The 24,697-nt window shown below is 36.9% G+C and overlaps 1 protein-coding gene across 1 annotated transcript in view; it reads left to right on the forward strand.

Moving 5' to 3' along the window:
• Window positions 1–24,697, forward strand: part of MYO6 (myosin VI) — a 108,001-nt gene that overhangs the window by 37,032 nt on the left and 46,272 nt on the right. Inside the window, exons 7-13 of the mRNA XM_082669164.1 lie at window positions 661–716; window positions 3,358–3,455; window positions 3,786–3,950; window positions 14,865–14,945; window positions 17,835–18,015; window positions 22,935–23,079; window positions 24,227–24,384. Coding sequence (XP_082525290.1) covers window positions 661–716; window positions 3,358–3,455; window positions 3,786–3,950; window positions 14,865–14,945; window positions 17,835–18,015; window positions 22,935–23,079; window positions 24,227–24,384 — 884 coding nt within the window. The remainder of the gene's footprint in view (window positions 1–660; window positions 717–3,357; window positions 3,456–3,785; window positions 3,951–14,864; window positions 14,946–17,834; window positions 18,016–22,934; window positions 23,080–24,226; window positions 24,385–24,697) is intronic.

Consider the following 24,697-nt stretch of genomic DNA (forward strand, 5'->3'; position numbering starts at 1 on the left):
CAAAGATCTCCTTGAGATTTGAACCCGTTGACTTTGAATACTCTTGCATGCTTTATGACATAGTTTGAAATGGTGGGCTCTATCCCTTTTACAAGAACAGACATGTGGAAGCTAAGCTGCAGATTGTTGAAATCTAGTGCTGACATGCTATTCTCATGAGGATCCTGGAGAAGACCAGTGCTGGTTAGGCAAAGGGAAAGCTTGGAATGTTCCTTCACAATCCAGCCTTTGTGTTCTTTTTTCAATAGTCCTGCCATTAGAGTGGGTGAAACCATTTTTTACCTTAAGCTTATGATGGTTGGCCTTCTTATTTCTACCTCCCCACAACCCTCCTCCCAGTGTCAAAGGTGAATGTTTCTGTGTACAATGTGTGGCATATTTACAACTAAATAGTTGGTTAAAAGCAGAGTATTCCCCAAAAGTTTTAAAAATAATGCTGATTTAGATGTTAAAGGCCATCCAAATAGAATTTTAAACGTTTAAAAAGCTATAACAGAATAGTAGTTGCATTTAAATATAAACTTGTAGTTTTTAAATAAGCCATTCCAGTGCATGATCCAGGTTTAAATTTTAGATGTATTAAATAATATTAAAATTAGAAAGAGAATGCATGCAATATCATTCTCATCCAGCAATTTTTTAATCCTGTATTTTAAACAGATATCTGACGGAATCGTATGGAACCGGTCAAGACATTGATGATAGAATTGTCGAAGGTATTGTTAATTTTTAAAATTCTTATTTTCCATTGCTAGATATGTCCTGAAATTAACTTAGAAGAATCCTCTAAGTGGTCTGGAGTGTTCTCCAAGAGATCCAAAAGACTCTGCCATCTCCTACAAATCTTTGCTCAGATGTTATCTTCTCATTTACTTATTGTCTGTTGTCTTCCCAGCCCCCCCCCCCCGCCCCCCCCAGCCTGACCCCATGTCCGTGCTAAGAGGGCAGGGATTTTATATATTCCAAACTCCTGGAATAGTGCCTGATACATAGTACATGCTCCATAAATATCTGTCGGATGAATGAGAGGAATATAGGAAGCCCTCCTGCCTCCTGTTTATTTTGTTGACCTTGTTTTTGTAAAGGAGAAAGGGAGAGGGTTATTTGGAAATGAGGTGCTGGGGGAAATCATTTCAATGAAAGAGTACACTTGGAAAGCAGGAGTCTGTAAGTTGACTTCCCCGGGCTGTCAGTGCTTGCTCACCCCTTAGAGACTTCTCGGATCCTGTTTGGTCTCCGCTGCCGTCACGCTGAGTCTGCAGCAGCCTCCTGCAGCACAGGTTCCTGTCTGGTCCCCCCTCTTATGGTCAGGCTGCCCTTTAACCTATTCTCTGTGTGGAAGTTGGAGTGACCTCTTTTGCTCTGAGCCCTTTATTGGCTTCGTATTTCTCTCAAGCTAAAACCCCAAATCCACATCATCACCTCCAGTGTGCTGTGTGGCCTGCCCCACCTCCTCTGGTCTGATGGAGTCGTTGTTCCTCTGCAGCCTTATGCTTTAGTCACATTGGTCTCCTTTTAGTTCTCTGAGGTGTTTCAGGCCTCTTTGGACACTCTTCTCACCCCTTCAGTAAGTATTTAATAATGATGATGATACTGACATGTGTGGGATGTGTTAGGCCTTGTCTGATTTGCTTAAAATCTGTTACCTAACTTAAATCTCCATAGAATATCAGGTAAGTACTATTTTATCCCTGCTTCACAGATGAGAAGCTAAGGTAGAAGGAGCTTCAGTAACTTTCTGAAGAGTAAATAAGCTCATCAGTTGTGGAAATGGGACATAAACCCAGGCGTCTTAACTATATGCTCTACTAAGTGCATATTTTAATATTCTTGACATTTTAAAGAAAAATTCCAGTTGAACAAAAATTTATCAGGGGCCTTTTATGTTCATGCATTTTGCTATATCATGGCAGGCAAATGTTACATACATTTTTTTCACGCTTATGTAAAATATGCATGGAGATGAATATAAATTTGACTCTAATAAACATTTTTAAAGTTTGCATCCATAAGGTTTTTCATATTTCTTGATATAAATAATTTTCTAATTTTTATCTACAGTTCTCACTGTGGTACTGTGGCACACACCTAGGCAGAGTCACAGTAGAGTGCCTTTAGTGAGGGAATTGCCCTTTAAAATTGAATAAATAAATAAAAAACAAATAATGGGTTAATTTAATAAAATACTAATTAATATTCGGACTTGTTTACTTGAGGTACAGATTTGCTTTGAAACCAGATAAGCCTGGTTTCTTCCATGAGAACGTACTGTGCAGTGTGTAACGTGCTGTAGTTGAGGACAGTTGGAAAGTGTTATTCCAAATGTCTCTACAGCCCCGTACTGGAGAATAGTTTATGTTAACTGGCAGGGCCATAGAAATCTTTAGGTGGGAATACATGCTAATATTTCTTTTAGTTTTACTACTTTCTTATTTTAGCAAGTGAAACAACCTGGGAGTGATCTTTCAAAGGGTTTAGTGACTAGTTAAGCTTTCTACTGCGGATAGAGTAAGAGAAATGGACTTTAAAAGATTTCATAAGAAATACTCTAGCAGTAAACATATGAAGCAACTTATGAGGTTATTGAAGGAATATGTGAGTAAGATTGACACTACTCTGGTATGCTTACAGTTAAGACTGGTGAGTACCAGAATAGACTCTAGGAGCTCTTTTCCAGTCAGGTAGAGAGAGAGAGAGGGAGAGAGAGAGACAGAGAGAGAGAGAGAGAAAGAATGTGTGAAATTATAAAATGAAGACAGTTAAAATTTTACATTTGTTCATTGGGATTTCAAGAACTATTGTTCTGAGAAGCTTTCGTAGGTAATTCTGTAAACGCTTATTGGTTAGATTTTGTTGGATGTGCGTGTAAAAATGTTAAATCTGGAGGTTTTATTAATACATATTTTTAAATGTAAGTCAACTAATAACTTCTTGCCTGTATTTCGTCACAGGAAGCTTGCTGCTTTCTTTACTATCACCACTGCTCTTGTAGGGCTGATGTGAAAACCATAACATTTTTAGGGAGTAATTTTTAAAGTTGAGTTATAAATTTTGTAACCTAGTGACTTTTGAAAATTTCGTCTTTCTCATAACACTTCCTTTTTCTTTTTTTTTTTTTTAATAAATTTTGAGTAACTTTTCCATCTCTTGCACTTTAATAGGGCCCAAACATAGTGGTAGTCAATAAATATTTGTGGGATTTGACATTACAAGTGAATTCATTCATGTTAATGTTTCTGACAATATTTTTCTAGTTATTTATGTTTATTAATAAATGGAAACATACTATGCATTTTGCTTTGTAATTTTCCTTCATGCAAACTTTCTGATGGCGTATTTTCATTTCTTTTTCAATAGCTAACCCACTCTTAGAAGCCTTTGGAAATGCAAAGACTGTTCGCAACAATAATAGCAGTCGATTTGGGAAATTTGTAGAAATACATTTCAATGAAAAGGTAAGTGAGAGTGAGTTTCGGGGTAATACGTTTGGGGAGTGTTTTTGGAAAATACAGGGTCTTGATAGAACGGGTGCTGTACTTGAACTCATGGCAAATATATTTAAATTTTCCTCTTTTACTTTTAAACAGTTGGGATAATATATATGTTCACTGTGATCTCTAGAAATACTCTAAACTTACATTTAGTTACCTGTTTTTTCCCCTTTATTTCATAAATTACAACCTCTTTGATAGACAAATGATTATTAGAAAAGATAATTTAACATTGGTAGGTTATACTTTAAGACTTTAAATGCAAAAATGTAATTTCTCTGTTTTGTTTTTTAGAGTTCAGTTGTTGGAGGATTTGTTTCACATTATCTTCTAGAGAAATCTAGGATCTGTGTTCAAGGCAAAGAGGAAAGGAATTATCATATCTTTTATAGGTTGTGTGCCGGTGCTTCTGAAGATACTAGGGAAAGACTTCATTTGAGCTCCCCAGATAATTTTCGGGTAGGTTGGATGAAAAGAAATTTCATACAATTTTTGCAAATTGAGTTGCCTTCTATTCTAAAACTTATTTCAGTGGATTTTGATGTCTAGTTGCATATAACTTACATTAAGTTCAGTGTAATATGAATGTGTACGTTCAGTGTAATAGAATGACTTTCGTACTAAGTAGATCTGTATTGAGATTTACTGCTGAGTTTATAACACTATATGAGGAGGTACATAATGGGATAGGTAAAAGGATAGATGCTAAACCCCTTAAACTCAATAAGAAGTTTATAATAGTTCTGTAATGCTAGCTTTAATGTTACCTTTCACTTATTTGTAAAAAAAAGTTTGACCACTGAATTAATAAAGGACCCCTACTTGTCTTCCTTAATTCAGTTCAACAAATATTTATTCCTTACCCATTGGGTACCAGGCATTGTGCCAGAGTTAAAAAGATATATGAGACACAGTTCCTGCTTCTGAGTAACTTAAATTGCTGGGAAACGCACACACACACACACACACACACACACACACACACAGTCTGACTGATATGTCAAATGATAAGTGAGAGAGATGCATAGGGTGCTGGTGAGTTTGGAAAAACTTTACTGGAACAGTTGATGCTTGATCAGAATCCTGAAGGATTTTCAAGTGTTAACTATAACTAGAGGAAGAAACATGCGGAGGTATTCCTGTTAGATGCAAAAAGATGAACAAAGAAAGGCAGGAAATAGCTTAAATGGTAGGACAGGAAGGGGTGGGAGGTGAGGCTAGGGAGCTTAAATGGTAGGACAGGAAGGGGTGGGAGGTGAGGCTAGAGAGTTTGGTCTTACTTCTGTGGTGAGTAGGGAGCTGATCGAAGGGTGTTAAGTAGAAAGTTGGATATCAGGTCTGTACTTACCTCTGGGTTTAATATGGAAGATAGCTTTAAGAGGGTAGGGCAGGGGATGGCTAGAAATTGCAGCCGTGGGTAAATGGGTTGGGAACCTGTGGCTTTCAGTGATGTAGCAGTTACTCGGTGCCTGAATTTGCTTTAGCGATGGCAGGGTTACTGGGGGAGGGGATGTGTGAAATAGGAGGAGGTAAAATTGGCAGGACTTGGAGACTGAATTAGGTGAGGAGAAGGGGGAGTCTGAATGATTTCCCAAAACACGATTAGGGTAACTGGGTGACTCTAAGTACCATGCTGAGGCCAGGTGGAAGATGGATGGCGTGTAGGATGAGTCCAGTTTTGGAGCCTGTGGGTCATCTGAGTGGAGCTGCTTGGAAGACTCTTGGGTAGACTAAGATCAGGTCAGTGCTGCAGGGACAGGTTTGGGAGATGTCAGTACCCTGGTGGTAGTCAGAACTGTGACAGTGAGTAGTGGAGGTTGTCCAGAGAGATTGCATAACGTAGAAAAGCATGTGCCGGGATCCACACTCTGGAGTTGAAGAGGCTGAGCAGATGAAGAGTTGCCCCAGAAAGAAAGCACAAGTGGAGTGGTGAGAGAAGTACAAGGAGATCAGGAGTGCCAAGGATCACAAGTCAATATTGAGTTTCAGGAAGTGGTGACTGCGGGGTGGCTAGCGTAATGACAGAGTCTCAGCTAGAAAGTAGTGTCCCTGTGTGGGCTATGGGAATCACGGGGTGCGGGTAGGGAATGCAGTTTGTATGAAGTTCTCCAGGCGATTCTCACACTCCTCTTTGGCCAGAAGTCCTCCATTTGAGAATCATGACACATATTTATACGTAATTATTGTTCTGTGTGTGAGTGTGTGTGTGTGTTTGCAACCTGGCTTCTTCTTTGTTACGTCAATCAATTTCTTTTAATGTATATTTGGAAATTTAAAAACTCTGTTGTTTTAAAATGCTTTATAACTGCATCTATTTATATAATTATGAAATGTTTAACCTTCTCTAGAACTCACCAAATTAATTGGAATTTGAAGTTAGTTGCTCACATTATCTTCATGACAGTAGAAGAGGCATTTCTCTACAATGATTTTTAGAAAAGGAATATAAATTAATCTGAATCATATAAAATTTAATAATGATGATGTGGCTTTGTCAGCACTGAGTTAATGATAAAGTGATGTGACTATTCTTGTCTTAATATAGTATTTCTTTCTACTTGGGGGCTTGGGAACATAGTTTCTGTGTCTCAGAATGTACAGTCTTTCCTGGCACAAGGACAGCCATCCTAAGGGGGCAGCCACTGAAATGCTTTATCAGGTCAGAGAGTTTCTTGTCTCTGTGGCATGAACTGGGAGACTCCTTTTGGTGATAAGAGGAAACTCATGGAACAGCATTACCTTTCACCCCAAAACACCTGCCATCTTGGATATTCCTCTCAGGCAGGTGTACACACACCTCTGTATTCCTTCCCCCAAATGATTCTGCCTTAGAGTGACTTAAAAGTGTGTTGGTCATTTCAACAGGCTTTTCTCGGGTTTAGTTTAGACCTCCAGTCATAACTCAAGGGTAAAGTTGTAAAGACAAAGGAGAAACTCTACAGCAGGGTGAGTGCTTCCCCCCCCACATTTTTTTGGTCACTATTCTATCCAAATTAGTATGTAAAGAATTGTAGAGATACATCTGTTTGAAAGCACCCATATTAACTCCACATGTACTTTAGAAAATAGAAGGTTTAAAATGCTTGTATTTTTCAAAAATTTGAAATATTTTTGCACATGTTCCATGGAAGCATTCGTTATAGTCATGCAAGAATCCTTGAATATAAATAAAGCTTGGATAGAATGAGAATGGGTGACAAGAATAGTTATAGCTTTCTAGTTACAGAAAAGTTAGAAGAAACAAGTATTTTTCTTAGGTTTTAACATCAAGTGCATCTGTCCAAAAGCCAAGTATTTGATAAAACAGTTGGGGTGGGTGGATAAAACTCTTGGTAGCAAAGAAAACATTTGTTTTGGCTCTATATAGAGAACTCTGTTTTGAAATAGTCAATTGAAAGTGCTTATCAGTATTATCCCCTCTCCCTTCTATTTTATTCTTTCCCCCAAGATTCTAGGGTACAAAGAAAAATTCACTGCATATTATTTTCTGGTTTTAACTGTATTTTAATATTTCACTGTAATGGGGGGAGATAAATGTATTGATCATCTAAAGTATTAATTTATCCCTAAATCATTCAAAATTTACTGTAAATTTTTTCTTGGTATATAATATGTTATCGATATATTTAACCTTGGAATTCATGCCATGGGACAGTGGAATCCTAGTGACCTGATTTAAGAAAAGCTGAGATGTTTAAAAAATTTTCTCATCCTGTTCCCTGTGCATGTCCTTCCTGAACGACCCCACCCCTTAAGTGTGGGTAAAAGATTCTCTTCAAGACCAGTATATTATTTTCTTCTCAGCTGCTTCCCTTATTCTGTGTTTGCAAAGCACTTAGCCTTTAAAGGCTTCTGGGCAGGAAAGTAAATCATTGAGATAAAAGCTGAAATGGTTATTTGAATACCTGTGAAGGTCCATAAAGCAAGTGTTGTAATTTATGTACAGTTAGTGTTAACAGTCAGTATGAAAGGCATGTTTTGAAGGACTGATTGTAAAAATCAAAAATTAAGAAACTCAAGAATATTATTTGTTAATTTTTCAGAATTTAAAATATTACTCAAAATATTAAACCACAGTGTGGGTCCTTATTTGAGACTTTTCACATATTTAGTTCATATCTTATGAACTGTATCTTCAATAAGATTTAACCCTGAGAAGATTTAAAATTGCTACCTTTGAGATGTAAATTCGGGGCCTCAGACGTGAAACCGGGGTCACTGACGTAAATCTGGGGCTCGGACATGAATCCGGGGTGCAGATGCCTGTCAAGCCCAGGCGGAGTCCCTGGTGCACTGGGTGGCGTGGGGGGCGTACATGGCCCAGTTCTGACCCTGAGGACAACAAGCCGCCCTGTGTGCCTCAGGCCACCACCCTGCCCCTCCGGTGACTCCAGGTCCCCACCACTGTGCCCCAGCCAAGCAGTTCCAGGGATGTGGATGTCCGTGTCTTTGGAGGACCATGACTTCGCCTGCCACGTGCTTGCAGGATCTTGGTTCCCAGGCCACAGGTTGGGTCTGAGCTTCTGGGGTGGGAACTCCGAGTCCAAACCGCTGGACTAACAGAGAACCTCAGACACCAGGGAATATCAATTGGAGTGTGGCCTCCTGGAGGTCCTCATCTCAGCATCAAGACCCAGCTGTATCCAACTGCCTGCAAACTCCAGTGCTGGACGTCTCAGGCCAAACAACCAGTAAGACAAGAATACAGCACCACCCATCAAAAAAAAAGTGAGGGGGCTTCCCTGGTGGCGCAGTGGTTGAGAGTCCGCCTGCCAATGCAGGGAATGCGGGTTGTGCCCCGGTCCGGGAGGATCCCACATGCTGCGGAGCGGCTGGGCCTGTGAGCCATGGCCGCTGAGCCTGCGCGTCCGGGGCCTGTGCTCCACGACGGGAGAGGCCACAGCGGTGAGAGGCCCGCGTACTGCAAAAAAAAAATTAAAAAAAGTGAAACACCAAAAACATATGTTACGGACGAAGGAGCAAGGTAAAAACCTACAAGACCAAATAAATGAAGACGAAATAGGCAACTACCTGAAAAAGAATTCAGAGTAATGATAGTAAAGATGATCCAAAATCTCGGAAATAGAATGGAGAAAATACAAGAAACATTTAACAAGGACCTAGAAGAACTAAAGATGAAACAAACAGGTATGAACAACACAATTACTGAAATTAAAAATACTCTCGAATGAACCAATAACGGAGTAACTGAGGCAGAAGAACGGATAAGTGAGCTGGAAGATAAAATGGTGGAAATAACAGCCAGGGAGCAGAATAAAGAAAAAAGAATGAAAAGCATTGAGGACAGTCTCAGAGACCTCTGGGACAACAGTAAACACACCAACATTCGAATTATAGGGATCCCAGAAGAAGAAGAGAAAAACAAAGGGTCTGAGAAAATATTTGAAGAGATTATAGTCAAAAACTTCCCTAACATGGGAAATGAAACAGTCAATCAAGTCCAGGAAGCACAGAGAGTCCCATACAGGATAAATCCAAGGAGAAACACACCAAGACACATATTAATCAAACTATCAAAAATTAAATATAAAGAAAAAATATTAAAAGCAGCAAGGGAAAAGCAACAAATAACATACAAGGGAATCTCCATAAGGTTAACACCTGATCTTTCAGTAGAAACTCTGCAAGCCAGAAGGGAGTGGCAGGATATATTAGAAGTGATGAAAGGGAAAAACCTACAACCAAGATTACGCTACCTGGCAAGGATCTCATTCAGATTTGATGAAGAAATTAAAACCTTTACAGGTAAGCAAAAGTTAAGAGAATTCAGCACCACCAAACCAGCTTTACAAAAAATGCTAAAGGAACTTCTCTAGGCAGGAAAGAAAAGAGAAGGAAAAGACGTATAAAAACAAACCCAGCCATGGAAGTTAATTTACAACTGTATAGATATTGAAAACTCTATAGAGATTTACCTAACTGCAGAGGTACATTTTCACACTTGAAGAGAAAATAAGTCATCTTTGGATTGTAAAGCTTTAGGCAATGCTCTTATATTTTCCCTAGAGAGAATTATTTAAATTCCAACATATTAGAGTAGAAATTTTCAAAAAGACTATGACGAGTACAGAGAGTTGACTGCTTATTTTTTCTGTATGTAAGTACAGAAAATTCATTTTCTATATCCCTCGTCTACAAGACAGACTTTGTATTTGTAGGATATTTGACCTGGCTCTCATTATGTTGGTGTAAGTGTAAGAACTTAGACACAAGGGCACAACACACTTGTTATTAGCTATAAGGTAAATAAAAAAAAATCTGCTCTGATTCAGAAACCTCATGTGTACATTCAGGACAAAATAATAAAGACAAATAATAAAACTTCACATTCTGTCAAAAAATTTCTTGTGGAAATTTTCATTAAAATTTTATTATCCTGTAAAACAAACAAACAAAAAACCCCAAAACGATTAAGAAAATGGTAATAGGAACATACATATTGATAATTACCTTAAATGTAAATGGATTAAATGCTCCAACCAAAAAACAGACTGGCTGAATGGATACAAAAACAAGACCCGTACATATGCTGTCTACAAGAGACCCACTTCAGACCTAGGGACACATACAGACTGAAAGTGAGGGGTTGGAAAAAGATATTCCATGAAAATGGAAATCACAAGAAAGCTGGAGTAGCAATAGTCATATCAGACAAAATAGACTTTAAAGTAAAGAATGTTACAAGAGACAAGGAAGGACACTGAAATGATCAAGGGATCAATCCAAGAAAAAGAAATAACAATTATAAATATTTATGCACCCAACATAGGAACACCTCAATACATAAGGCAAATGCTAACAGCCATAAAAGGGGAAATCAAAAGTAACATAATCATAGTAGGGGACTTTAACACCCCACTTTCACCAATGGACAGATCATCCAAAACGAAAATAAATAAGGAAACACAAGCTTTAAATGACACATTAAACAAGATGGACTTAATTGATGTTTATAGGACATTCCATCCAAAAACAACAGAATACACTTTCTTCTCAAGTGTTCATGGAACATTCTCCAGGATAGACCATATCTTCGGTCACAAATCAAGCCTTGGTAAATTTAAGAAAACTGAAATCGTATCAAGTATCTTTTCCTACCACAACACTATGAGACTAGATATCAATTACAGGAAAATACTGTAAAAAATACAAACACAGGGAGGCCAAAAAATACGCTACTAAATAACCAAGAGGTCACTGAAGAAATCAAAGAGGAAATCAGAAAATACCTAGAAACAAATGACAATGAAAACACGACAACCCAAAACCTGTGGGATGCAGCAAAAGCAGTTCTAAGAGGGAAGTTTATAGCAATACAGTCCTACCTCAAGAAACAGAAAAATATCAAATAAACACCTAACCTTACACCTAAAGCAATTAGAGCAAGAAGAACAAAAAACCCCCAAAGTTAGCAGAAGGAAAGAAATCATAAAGATCAGATCAGAAATAAATGAAAAAGAAATGAAGGAAACAATAGCAAAGATCAGTAAAACTAAAAGCTGCTTCTTTGAGAAGATAAAATTGATAAACGATTAGCCAGACTCATCAAGAAAAAAAGGGAGAAGACTCAAATCAACAGAATTAGAAATGAAAAAGGAGAAGTAACATCTGACACTGCAGAAATACAAAGGATCATGAGAGATTACTACAAGCAACTCTTGCCAATAAAATGGACAACCTGGAAGAAATGGACGAATTCTTACAGAAGCGCAACCTTCCGAGACTGAACTAGGAAGACATAGAAAATATGAACAGACCAGTCACAAGCACTGAAATTGAAACAGTGATTAAAAACCTTCCAACAAACAAAAGTCCAGGACCAGATGGCTTTACAGGTGAATTCTATCAAACATTTAGAGACGAGCTAACACCTATCCTTCTCAAACTCTTCCAAAATATAGCAGAGGGAGGAACACTCCCAAACTCATTCTATGAGGCCACAATCACCCTGATACCAAAACCAGACAAAGATGTCACACAAAAAGGAAACTACAGGCCAGAATCTCTGATGAACTTAGATGCAAAAATCCTCAACAAAATACTAGCAAACAGAATCCAACAGCACATTAAAAGGATCATACACTGTGATCAAGTGGGGTTTATCCCAGGAGTGCAAGGTTTCTTCATTATATGCAAATCGGGCTTCCCTGGTGGTGCAGTGGTTGAGAATCTGCCTGCTAGTGCAGGGGACACGGGTTCGAGCCCTGGTCTGGGAAGATCCCACATGCCGCGGAGCAAGTGGGCCTGTGAGCCACAACTACTGAGCCTGCGCATCTGGAGCCTGTGCTCCACAACAGGAGAGGCCTCGATAGTGAGATGCCCACGCACCGCAATGAGTGGCCCCTGCTTGCCACAACTAGAGAAAGCCCTTGCACAGAAACAAAGACCCAACACAGCAAAAATAAATAAATTAATTAATAAACTCCTACCCCCAACATCTTTTAAACAAACAAACAAACAACAACAACAAAAAACTTCTTTCTTTTTCAAGGAGCATACTAAAAATCACCCAGTTTTGTAAAATACACCCTAGGGAACAATTACAAGATGGAAGAGCTCTCATTACCCATTTAAAAAAAAATATATATATATATATGCAAATCAATCAATGTGATACCCCATATTAACAAATTGAAGAATAAAAACCATATGATCATCTCAATAGATGCAGAAAAAGCTTTTGACAAAATTCAACACCCATTTATGATAAAAACTCTCCAGAAAGTAGGCATAGAGGGAACCTAACTCAACATAATAAAGGCCATATATAACCCACAGTCGACATCATTCTCAATGGTGAAAAACTGTAACCATTTCCTCTAAGATCAGCAAGAAGACAAGGTTGCCCACTCTCACCACCATTATTCAACATAGTTTTGGAGGCTTTAGCCACGGCAATCAGAGAAGAAAAAGAAATAAAAAGGAATCCAAATCGGAAAAGAAGAAGTAAAACTGTCACTGTTTGCAGATGACATGATACTATATATAGCGAATCCTAAAGATGCTACCAGAAAACTACTAGAGCTAATCAATGAATTTGGTAATGTAGCAGAATAAAAACTTAATGCACAGAGATCTCTTGCATTCCTGTACACTAATGATGAAATATCTGAAAGAGAAATTAAGGAAACACTCCCATTTACCATTGCAACAAAAAGAATAAAATACCTAGGAATAAACCTACCTAAGGAGACAAAAGACCTGTATGCAGAAAACTATCAGACACTGTTGAAAGAAATTAAAGATTATACAAGATATACCATGTTCTTGGATTGGAAGAATCCACATTGTGAAAATGACTATACTACCCAAAGCAATCTACAGATTCACTGCAATCCCCATCAAACTACCAATGGCATTTTTCACAGAACTAGAACAAAAAATTGCACAATTTGTTTGGAAACACAAAAGACCCCGAATAGCCAAAGCAATGTTGAGAAGGAAAAACGGAGCTGGAGGAATCAGGCTCCTGGACTTCAGACTATACTACAAAGCTACAGTAATGAAGACAGTATGGTACTGGCACAAAAACAGAAATATAGATCAATGGAACAGGATTGAAAGCCCAGAGATAAACTCATGCACATATGGTCACCTTATTTTTGATAAAGGAGGCAAGAATATACAATGGAGAAAAGCCAGCCTCTTCAGTAAGTGGTGCTGGGAAAACTGAACAGCTACATGTAAAAGAATGAAATTAGAACACTTCTTAACACCATACACAAAAATAAACTCCAAATGGATTAAAGACCTAAATGTAAGCCCAGACACTATAAAACTCTTAGAGGAAAACATAGGCAGAACGCTCTATGACATAAATCACAGCAAGATCCTTTTTGACCCACCTCCTACAGAAATGGAAATAAAAACAAAAATAAACAAATGGGACCTAATGAAACTTAAAAGGTTTTTCACAGCAAAGGAAACCATAAAGAAGATGAAAAGACAATCCTCAGAATGGGAGAAAATATTTGCAAACGAAGCAACTGACAAAGGATTAATCTCCAAAATACACAAGCAGCTAATGTAGCTCAATATCAAAAAAACAACCCAATCCAAAAATGGGTAGAAGATCCAAATAGACATTTCTCCAAAGAAGATACTGCAGATTGCCAACAAACACATGAAAGGATGCTCAACATCACTAATCATTAGAGAAATGCAAATCAAAACTACAATGAGGTATCACCTCACATTGGTCAGAATGGCCATCATCAAAAAGTCTAGAAACAATAAATGCTGGAGAGGGTGTGGAGAAAAGGGAACCCTTTTGCACTGTTGGTGGGAATGTAAATTGATACAGCCACTATGGAGAACAGTATGGAGGTTCCTTCAAAAACTACAAATAGAACTACCATATGACCCAGCAATCCGACTACTGGGCATGTACCCTGATAAAGCCACAATTCAAAAAGAGTCATGTACCACGTAGTTCACTGCAGCAGTATTTACAATAGCCAGTACATGGAAGCAACCTAAGTGTGCATCTACAGATGAATGGATAAAGAAGATGTGGCACATATATACAATGGAATATTACTCAGCCACAAAAAGAAACAGAATTGAGTTATTTGTAGTGAGGTGGATGGACCTAGGGTCTGTCATACAGAGTGAAGTAAGTCAGAAAGAGAAAAACAAATACCGTATGCTAAAACATACATATGGAATCTAAAAAAAAAATGGTTCTGATGAACCTAAGGGCAGGACAGGAATAAAGACACAGACAGAGAGAACGGACTTGAGGACATGGGGAGGGGGAAGGGTTAACTGGGACGAAGTGAGGGAGTGGCATGGACATATATACGCTACCAAATGTAAAATAGATAGCTAGTGGGACGCAGCCGAATAGCACAGGGAGATCCGCTCGGTGCTTTGTGACCACTTAGAGGGGTGGGATAGGGAGGGTGGGAGGGAGACACAAGAGGGATGGGATATGGGGATACACGTATGCATATAGCTGATTCACTTTGTTATACAGCAGAAACTGACAGAACACTGTAAAGCAATTATACTCAATAAAGATGTTAAAAATGAATAAATAAACTGGAGATACATATTTTAAAAAAATTGCTACCTTAGAAAAATAGGAAAGCTTTATGGTATTGGTTTTTATGTTAATCATGTAATTTAATCTATTTTCAGGTTAGGATTTTCACCATCCCTGCTGTGATTAGTAGGAATGAAATGTTTATGGTATATAGAAGTATTGATTTTAATTGAGAGATTAAATGATACTCAGGTTATGTTTAGAAATTCTTTAGCGTTAGCACTATTTGATAAGTTGTGTTTTCTTTTGTATCATTTTCCTGTGGATCATATTTGTTAATTATATTTTAAATTTCTTTGTCCTAGTATTTAAACCGAGGCTGCACTAGATACTTTGCTAACAAAGAAACTGACAAACACATTTTACAGAACCGAAAAAGTCCTGAGGTAAAGTAACCTTTAAAAAAAAATTATAATCTTTAATACAAAAAAATTGTGCTGAAAGATGTATTCTATTTTTTATTTTGGAAACCAAGTAAGATCTCTTACTTTGGTTTTTGTTTTTTTTTTTGCCGTACGCGGGCCTCTCACTGCTATGGCCTCTCCCATCAAGGAGCACAGGCTCCGGACGCGCAGGCCCAGCGGCCACGGCTCACAGGCCCAGCCGCTCCGCGGCACGTGGGATCTTCCCAGACCGGGGCACGAACCCGTGTCCCCTGCATCGGCAGGTGGACTCCCAACCACTGCGCCACCAGGGAAGCCCAGGATCTCTTACTTTTAGGCTTATGCTTAAAAAACCTAAATACTCATCCACACCTCTCGCCGAGAAGTACTTTACACCTCTTTTGGTATCTGCAGAAGCCACAGGTTCTGGGTCTTGGTGGGACCTCAGTGCACTGCTCTCCTCTTGTTATTTTCCCGGCATGAGGACATCAGATTGCCTAAGAATCATCCTTTGCTGACATTTTTGAAACTTACTCTCATATTACCCATTTGTGATTAAGTATAAAATATGTCCTTTATAATTTATTGTCTGTGTCAAGGCTGAAGTAAGCTTTGATGTAGACAATAAGTAGAGTGAGCATTCTTGTGAACTAATGCTTATGTATTATTTAATATTTCTCTTTAAAACATCATGTTTCTGTAATATATTATGAAAAGTTTTATGTATAGGTCTTACTAAATCATTGTATTTCTAAGAGTAAGTAGATATAATTATACCATTAAGTATTATTTTAAAAACATTAAGTCCTTAATCTAAAAATCTACTGCAACTTTTATAAATTTTAATATGCAATGTTTAAGTAGTAAGTGGGATTAAGTTGTATTTACTCAGGGAGCTTAAATTATGAAACACTAAGTCAGGATTAATAATAGGGGCTAGTTCATATTGTTTTTATTTTATTAAAAGACTTATATTTAAGTGAACAAGGTTTTATTATACTCGGTTTTTAATGCCCCTGCATTTGTGAGTCAGATGTTTTTGACTACTTTCAAAATGGTGAGGTGAATTATGTCTTTAGTATATTCATAGAAAAGAACAGAAAGCAACTAAAAATTCCCATTAATTTGAATTCTAAGCAGATGAGTCTGCAGTTAATTTTTGTTTAAGTTGACATTTTATTTATCATTTTAGACACAGATGTCTGTAAACTTTATATTACATCCATGGTTGGAACTTTAAGAAGTGACATTAATATTTATTATGGTATCTTCCTTTGTTATGATAACCTATATTTTTATAAGGCATCATTGAAATATAGAAATTGTATTATTTCCACTAAGATAATGGGGACATTTCCTGGTGGGATACTGCAGCTATCCCAAAGGAAAAAATATATACATATATAAATTTGATCTTTTACCATGGAAAAAACTGAGTGGAGAGGAAAGAAAACTGGATTTTACCCTGCAAAGAGTAGCAGTCTTTGTGCTATCTTAGGAAGAAAATGTACAGTTTCTGATTCTAGAGTCAACATAGTTTGTTAGGAATCGTATTCATATTACTGGGTTTATATATAAAAATATATAAGTGAATAATGGATTTAATATGTTTAAATTACTTTTTATTGTCTTCTTTATCAGGAGGATGAGGTGATCATTTTGACTATTTAGAATCCTTTGCCTAGTTCCATTGGCATGTCTTTAAGCCGTGTGTTATTTTTAGGAGAATGCAGTATTTTTAGTCTGCCGTGATAGCAATATATTCATTGACATTTGATTAGAAACAGTTTTTAAATGAAGTAACCTTTCAATTGCAAGACTAAAAATTCTGCACGATATGTGCTTTGTTTTAAATTTGGCTGCATGTGATTGTTTTCTTTAAGAATAAAATTAAATTTCTTTGTCTAGACATTTTCCAGAAATTTTACACATGCATAATTAAACATTTTAAAGACTTGTGTGGAAAGGCAATTACAAATTTAGCTGGGAAGCAGTTGGCAACCTGGAGGAAAAAAAACATCTCCTAGGGGCGTCTTTAATGGCCAGTTAATTCTGATGCTGTTACCTAATGTTTAATTTTACTTATTCATTCTCAAGTTCTGGAAAATTGCTAGTCCTATCTTTCTGTGTCCAGTAATTTCTTTTTCCTCCTTCTAGTTTCTGCAGGGCTGACTTTTCTTCTTCCTTCTTCTGAGTTTGTTATAGGTTCTAGTAAATGAATACTTTAGATGCACGTTCTTTTAGGAGAGAAAGCAAATTTTCTCTTCATTTTTTCGGAAATGTTTTCAGTCATTGCATAAATTCTTAGCGTAAGCATAATGCTTACTAATACACTTTACCTCATATATACTAATACAGAAAGGTTTAAAAATTAATTCCCAGGCCATGAACATTGTTGTTAGCCTGTCCACTGGTTACTGCTGTGGAATATTGGTGTAGTTGATGGCAGTTAACCTGAAGGAGTGTAATGCTAAGTGTCAGATTTAAATTTTTATTACAGCTTTTTAAAACCTCAGTTCTTTTTGACCTATGGTTTCATGTTGATTCATTTCAACCGCTGATATTCCCTTCATTTTCACTCAATTTATATTTTTATATAATGTCCTAGTTTTAGAATTAAAGTTGTAATTAAATTAGAACACATCTCATTCCATTTTTGACTGAAATTTTTACTGAGATAGTTGTAGATTCACATGTCATTGAAAGAAATAATACATAAATCCTGGGTACACTTTGCCCAGTCATTCAGTTTTTGAATGTGTTGGAACACTAAAGTTTTATGATTGACACATTTTATTTTTGCATGTTATATAGTGAATAGACGTTGTGTAGTTGTGTTAGTATACTTAAATAATGTAAACCACAATTAATTGATGTCTTCTTGTTTTGTAGTATCTTAAGGGAGGTTCCTTGAAAGATCCTTTGTTAGATGACCATGGAGATTTTATTAGAATGTGCACAGCCATGAAAAAGATTGGTTTGGATGATGAAGAAAAGCTTGATCTGTTCCGGGTAGTAGCTGGTGTCCTGCACCTTGGAAATATTGATTTTGAGGAAGCCGGCAGCACTTCAGGTTTTTTTTTTTGTTTTCTTGTGGTCTTTTTGTTTTGCTTTATTTTAAAAAGGAGTAAAATTAGAAGTTTGTCACTTAATTGTTATATGAAAATTTACTCTGTGTGCAGGCTTATTAATACCCTACATTTTTAGAATATACCATATTATGTGATGAATCTTGCAACTACAGGATGCTGCATTATTAGTTATTATGAGCTCTTTTTGAATAAATCAGTGATACTGATGAGGAATAAACTCGTCCTGTGAAGGATAAATAATCCTGACTACCAGGGTCATATTTGGTTAAATTTTTCAACTGATATTAATCTTTTCCAATAAGTGAACATAATAATTCTCTCTACCATCTTTTAAGGTATTTTGACATTTTTCTGGTTCATTGATCTAAACTTGGAATGGTTAATTAGGTTAATTGAATACATGAAAGCCCATATACATTGTTACTGGGAAATGAAAACAGGTTAAACTTGATGCAGATTGAACAGATCATTTAAATGCCTGCACTATAGTAACTTTTCAACTGTATTGTTTCAGTCTCTACATAAATAGTAAGGCTTTTTATATGATCTTCAGTTTGATCCATGAATGCGGGAGTTGGCAGGCTATGGCTCGTGGTCAGATCTGACTAGCTGCCTGTTTTTGTAAATAAAGTATTGTTAGAACACAGCCACACACATTTATTTATGTTTTGCCTATGCCAGCTTTCGTAGTGGCAGTTGGGCTTGTGACAGAGACTGGATGGCCAACAAAGCCTAAAACCTCACTCTTTAGAGAAAAAGATTGTTGACTCCTGCATAAATACATTGTTTAAAAGAGTTTTAAAAAAATAGGAAGCACCATTTAATATAGTAGTCAATAACATGGGCTTTAGTGTCAGATCCCAGAAGCTCTCTAAGCCTTGGATTTTTCATTCGTAAAATAATGAAGAAATAATCCATGAGAAGTGTTTTTTCCTAGCAGTAGTTTGCATATAAGGAAAAGGGCACAAGAGGAAGGAACAAGAACATTAAAAAAAATGTCTGCTACGTGCAAGACCCTTCATAAACTGTATTTCATCATAAACATCATAATCATAATCTGAACTTAATAAAGATAATGAGGTAGAGGATATTATCTCCATTTTACAGAAGTAGGACCTGTGCAGGAGTTTAAGTAATATGGTCATTAGTGAAGTTGTAGGTGTGAGAGCCGGTTCGACCCATGTCTGACTAACTCCAGTACATGTGATAACTGCCCCTCATTGCCCCCTGTCACTGAACCTTCTGAGCAGATGGAAGTCAACAGTCTGAGTGTCTTTCAGACTGAGTGTCCGCGGTGCTGTGACATCAGAGTGTGGTGTGTAAGAGCACGTGGTCTTGGGCCAGGCTTTTCACCGTGTGTTACCTGCCTGTGTGACCTTGGGCCAGGAACTTAACCTCTCTGTGTGTCGGTTTCCTCACCTGTTAACTAGGAATAATAAATAACAGGCCTTACCTCATGTTATAAAGAGGAATAAGTGAGTTAAATATTTGTAGAATGATGTGAATACTTAAGTCTGGCATGTAGTAATCACTCTGTTTTTTAATGAATAAGAAAAATAAAAATGCAGATTACTCCCAGATTAAAATAAAAGAAACAAAAAGAAAAACCAAGCAAAATCAGGTATGTTCTTAGTATGCGTTAAAATTGTTACTAGTTTTTTTGAGGGATTTGAAATGTAATGAATGTTAGAATACACTTTCGTTTGCTCTATAGCATCGTTATACCAAGGGAGCATGTAGGAGTTCTAAGTAATATCCAAAAAAGTTTAGAAAAATTAATGCACAGTTTGGACATGTTGTTAGAAGTGATAGGTGGCATTTTCACACACCTCATGTTATTACTGTGTGGTAAACACGCAGATGTACACAGAGGATCATAAATGTGGCATGATCTAGTTAGTTGAAAAGCACTTAAATGGTCAAAAGGCACATAGCAGATATTCACATTATCTTTTATTTTTCTTCTCAAACTTCCTTCTGTTGAAGGGAAAATGAGCAGAAAGCAGAGCAGATTGGAATGAGGCAATGAATCCAGAGAATTAATAAACTAGGCTGTTTTTATTTTAATAGCTAAGATTTTATTATATTAATCTTCATCCTTCCTATGATCCTTCGTATAGATTCAGATGGTTTCTTGCTAATCAGAATTGATTTTTCCTGCCCTGGAGAACTCAATTTTGACATGACCTTGCAATTTGAGAAGGCTCTGGATATTCGTAATTATTTTATCAGAAAATTTATTCTTCAGTAAATGTTCAGACAGCTCCCACTGCTATTTAAAAGTTTTTTCATGATGGAAATGCAAAGAATGCCTCTAGGGACTTCCTATGTTTTAAAAATTCCACATAACAAAAACATACATTATTATAACAACTAATGTAAAAAGTGTTCAGAGAAGTTCTTTTTTGGAAGGGGAGTGACACAAAAAGCCTTGCGTTATTTCCCAGTATTTTGCCCTTTTGAAACTTTTAAAATAAATTTTTTCTATGCTAGCCGTACATAATTCCTGGAAGTGTGTAAGAAACTTTGCAGAATAGTAAAAAAAAAAAAGAGAAGTATTTAAATGAATTAATTATTGTTGATCAACCTTTTGAGTTATATAATTTTAGATAACGTGTGTGTGTATAAACTAGAAATTAGTAGTAATCTTACCTTCATAGAATTAAAGGTTTAATATATCTTCTAAGTATTCCTCTCCCCATATTCTTTTTTTCAGCTTTATTGAAATATAATTCACATTGAGTTGTGCAACAATCACTATATTCAGTTTTAGAATATTTTCATCACTCCAGATACGGACCCCATACCCTTACCCCCCCACCCCATCTCCTCCCAAATCCCTAGCCTTTAGGCAACCACTGTTCTACTTTGTCTCTATCAATTTGCCTGTCATGGGCATTTCATATCAATGGAATCATACAATATGTGCTCTTTGTGACTGGCTTCTTTCAGTTAGCATAATGTTTTCAAGGTTCATCCATGTTTTAACATGTGTCAGTACATCATTTCTTTTTATTGCTGAGTAATATTCCATTGTATGGATATACGACATTTTGTTTATCCATTTGTTATTTGGTGAACTTTTAGGTTGCTTCCACCTTTGGCTATTATGAATTATGCTGCTATAAACATTTGTGTGCAAGTTTTTGTGTGGACATATGTTTTCATTTCTCTTGGGTGTATGCCTAGGAGTAGAATTGCTGAGTCATATGATAATTCTGTATTTAACCTTAAGAGGAATTGACTTTCAAAGTAACTGAAGGATTTTACATTCTTAACGCCCTAGTGCCTGCCAAGTGCTACCTCATTGTGGTTTTAATTTGCATTTTCCTGATGGCTCACAGTGTTGAGCATATTTTCAACTGTATTGGCCATTTGTATATCTTGTTTTGAGGAAGGACTACTTATGTTCTTTACTCACTTATTAATTGGATCGCCTTTTTATTACTGAGTGGGAAGAGTTTTTTAATATGTTCTAAATACAAGTTCCTTATCCGATGTGTAATTTGCAAATATCTTCTCTCATTCTGCGGGTTGTGTTTTTCATTTCTGGATACTGTTCTTTGAAGCACAAAAGTTTTTCATTTTGATGAAATCCAGTTTGTCTGTTTTTTCTTTTGTTGCTTATGGTGCCATATCTAGGAAGCCATTATCTGGTCCAAGATGACAAGGATTTATGTCTGTATTCTTCTAAGAGTTTAATAGTGTTACTCTTACCTTTAGGTCTTTGATTGATGTTGAGTTAATTTCTGTGTATGGTGTGAAGGAGGGGTCCAACTTCATTCTTTTACATGTGGATGTCCAGTTGCCCACTGCACTTTGTTTGAAAAGCTGTTCTTTTCCCCAATGAATTGTCTTGACAAGCCCTCATTCATATAAGATCTCACGGTTTCTTTCTCCTGAGAGCAGTCTGTTAAATAGTTTATTAATTTGTCATGATAAAATTCTCATTGTGATTTCATACATTCTTTGTAATTTTGAAATTAGTCTTAAAATGAATCATTTATAAGCACTAAACCATAAAAAATGTTAATAAAATGTTTATTATTTTTAGTATTACTAGTAATAAGATAATAATTATCGGTACCTTCATAGAGTGCTTATTATGTACCAGACACTCTTCCAGGCACTTCAGGTATATAGCCTTTTTAATCTTCATAACAACCTTATTAGGCTGGTACAGTTAATTATCATCTTTATATGGGTGAGGAAACTGAGTACAGAAAGAATAAGTAACTCGTTCAAGGTCACACAGCTAGTAAGTTGTAGAGCCATCACAGCCCCGAGTCTAAGGACTGTCGTATTCTGTCTTTCTAGAAAAAACTTTTTGAAACCAGCTCCATAAATAGAAATCTATAGATATGATGTACAGGAAATAGCCGTGGCCGCCTCACCCTCTTCCTTTGTCCCCGAGCCTCACGAGCACATGCGTGTGCACACACACACCCCCACACACATAGACAGACGTCCACACCCACACTGACCTACTACAGTGCCTCACAACGTCTACCACTGAAATTACTCCTTTTCTGCGGTCGTATGACTTTAGTGATAAGGCACTCTTATTCCAGAGATTTATTTTAATATATTAACAAGGATTATAATCTATCATTAGTATATTTTGCTTGCAGGGTCATTAAAAAATGAAACTGTGACAGGCTAAAATTGATGGGCTGAAAGGATTGTATCATGGGCTGCCCTGAGTGAGGGTCTCCCACTGACCTTGGCAGTGTGAGTGTCTGACAAGGGCGGGGAACAAGCGAGGTGAAATTCAAAGTCACAACTAAGCCTTGTCTAGTCCATAGTTTCATGTAAGTGAAGTGTACTTCTAAGAAATGCATCTTGAAAATCTGGTTTACATAATGTTTATTAATTTCAACTTGAAATATGTGTTCATTAGGTGGCTGTAATCTGAAGAATAAATCTACTCAGTCATTGGAGTATTGTGCTGAATTACTGGGTTTGGATCAAGATGATCTTCGTGTAAGTTTGACTACAAGAGTCATGCTAACAACAGCAGGGGGCACCAAAGGAACAGTGATAAAGTAAGTTCCCTAACTCATTGCTCTGTAAAAATCCTGCCTTGTGGGGGGAAAGGCCAGGCTCTCTATCGCTTGCTGAATAAGGCAGGCAGTGAGTTCTAGTGACATATTTCAAAATTTTTTCAACAAATTAAGAAAAATAAGGTTAAAAAGATCTTTTAACCACTCAGAAAATTCGGTAACTCTTACTTTGGGAAATATTAGCAAGGTATGCTTAGCCTGATTCTTTGCTAAGCCAACTCCAAGTTATGAAGAAAATCTCAGCGAGGAAGATGTATAGTAGTGCCCTACAGTTGCGTGGCTCCTTGGAGAGATTTCTGGAACCCAAGGGAAGGCTGGTAAAAGCACAGGAGGGTGGTCCTCAGCAATCGTGTCCTCCGTTCCCCTGTGTTCCAAAGCAGTTCTTTTTTGTGTCTTAAGTATGGCGTGTCCACATAAGAGTCCCTTTAGGAAAGGGTTCTATTACAAGAAATATAAGTTGGAAAATCACTGTTTAGAAGGGATTCAAGTATTGGTCTGACCTGAATGACTTTTAAGGTTACTTCCAAATTTTGATAATTTTTTTCTGGTGTTCCCACAGGGCCTCATGCTTTATGACAGCATTTAGCACAGTGTTTGGAAATTCTTTCCTGTGGCAGCCTCTCTTCATCGGACTGTGTATCTGTATCTGCAGTGTCCAACACTGTTGTACCGTGTAGTTATTTATATGAAAGAGTAGAGTTGGACAGTTTGGATTTTAAGATGTAAACATTTTTTTCCTAAACAGTGTTAACCAAGTTTCTGACCTTTAAAGTGGCCTTGAATTAAACGCAATTTCTTTTGCATTTAAGAAAGTCACATGGAAGATTATTCCTCTGAATGATATTTTTATATATTCAGCATGTACAATGAGGTATAAATTAAGGTTAAAAGGAGTTTTTGAGCCTAATGTTCTTTTACTCAGTGATGACTTTTAATCTAATTATCTTGTAGATAATTCTCTTGTAGTATTCTACTTAGCCCCGTTTATCTGTCTCTATTCACGAATGACATTTTGTAACTATTTATTTTGTTCTTCACAGTGAATATGTACTTAATTCTTGGGAATATGGCATTATTTCCACAACATATTACTATGAAGAATTTCTGTTGGTATGGTCTTCTTTTACAGGGTACCCCTGAAAGTGGAGCAAGCAAACAACGCCCGGGATGCCTTGGCAAAGACTGTCTATAGCCATCTTTTCGATCACGTGGTCAACAGAGTGAATCAGTGTTTTCCTTTTGAAACATCATCCTATTTTATTGGAGTCCTAGATATTGCTGGATTTGGTAAGCATAGTTTTGTTTGTGAGTTTGTATCTGTTTGGTACTTTCACACATATTTAAAATAAAATTTTAAAAACTTTTTTTCCCTTGTAATTCCTTTCACTTGATGTATTTCCAGTTATATGTCCATACCACCATTTCATTTCATAATACGATTTAAGTAGGAAGCTAATGCTTCCAAAAAAAAAGGAAAGGGAAGACTCATGGATTTTGGTCATACTAATGCTTAAATTAAAACATGTTGATTGAAACTACTATAGGTAGAGATGTCTGTGTACTCTTAAATGAGTACAGCCGATAAAGGTGACGTCTTGAG

The sequence above is a fragment of the Grampus griseus genome, assembly GCF_964374135.1.
Source record: "Grampus griseus genome assembly, chromosome: 13".
Classification (NCBI taxonomy): domain Eukaryota; kingdom Metazoa; phylum Chordata; class Mammalia; order Artiodactyla; family Delphinidae; genus Grampus; species Grampus griseus.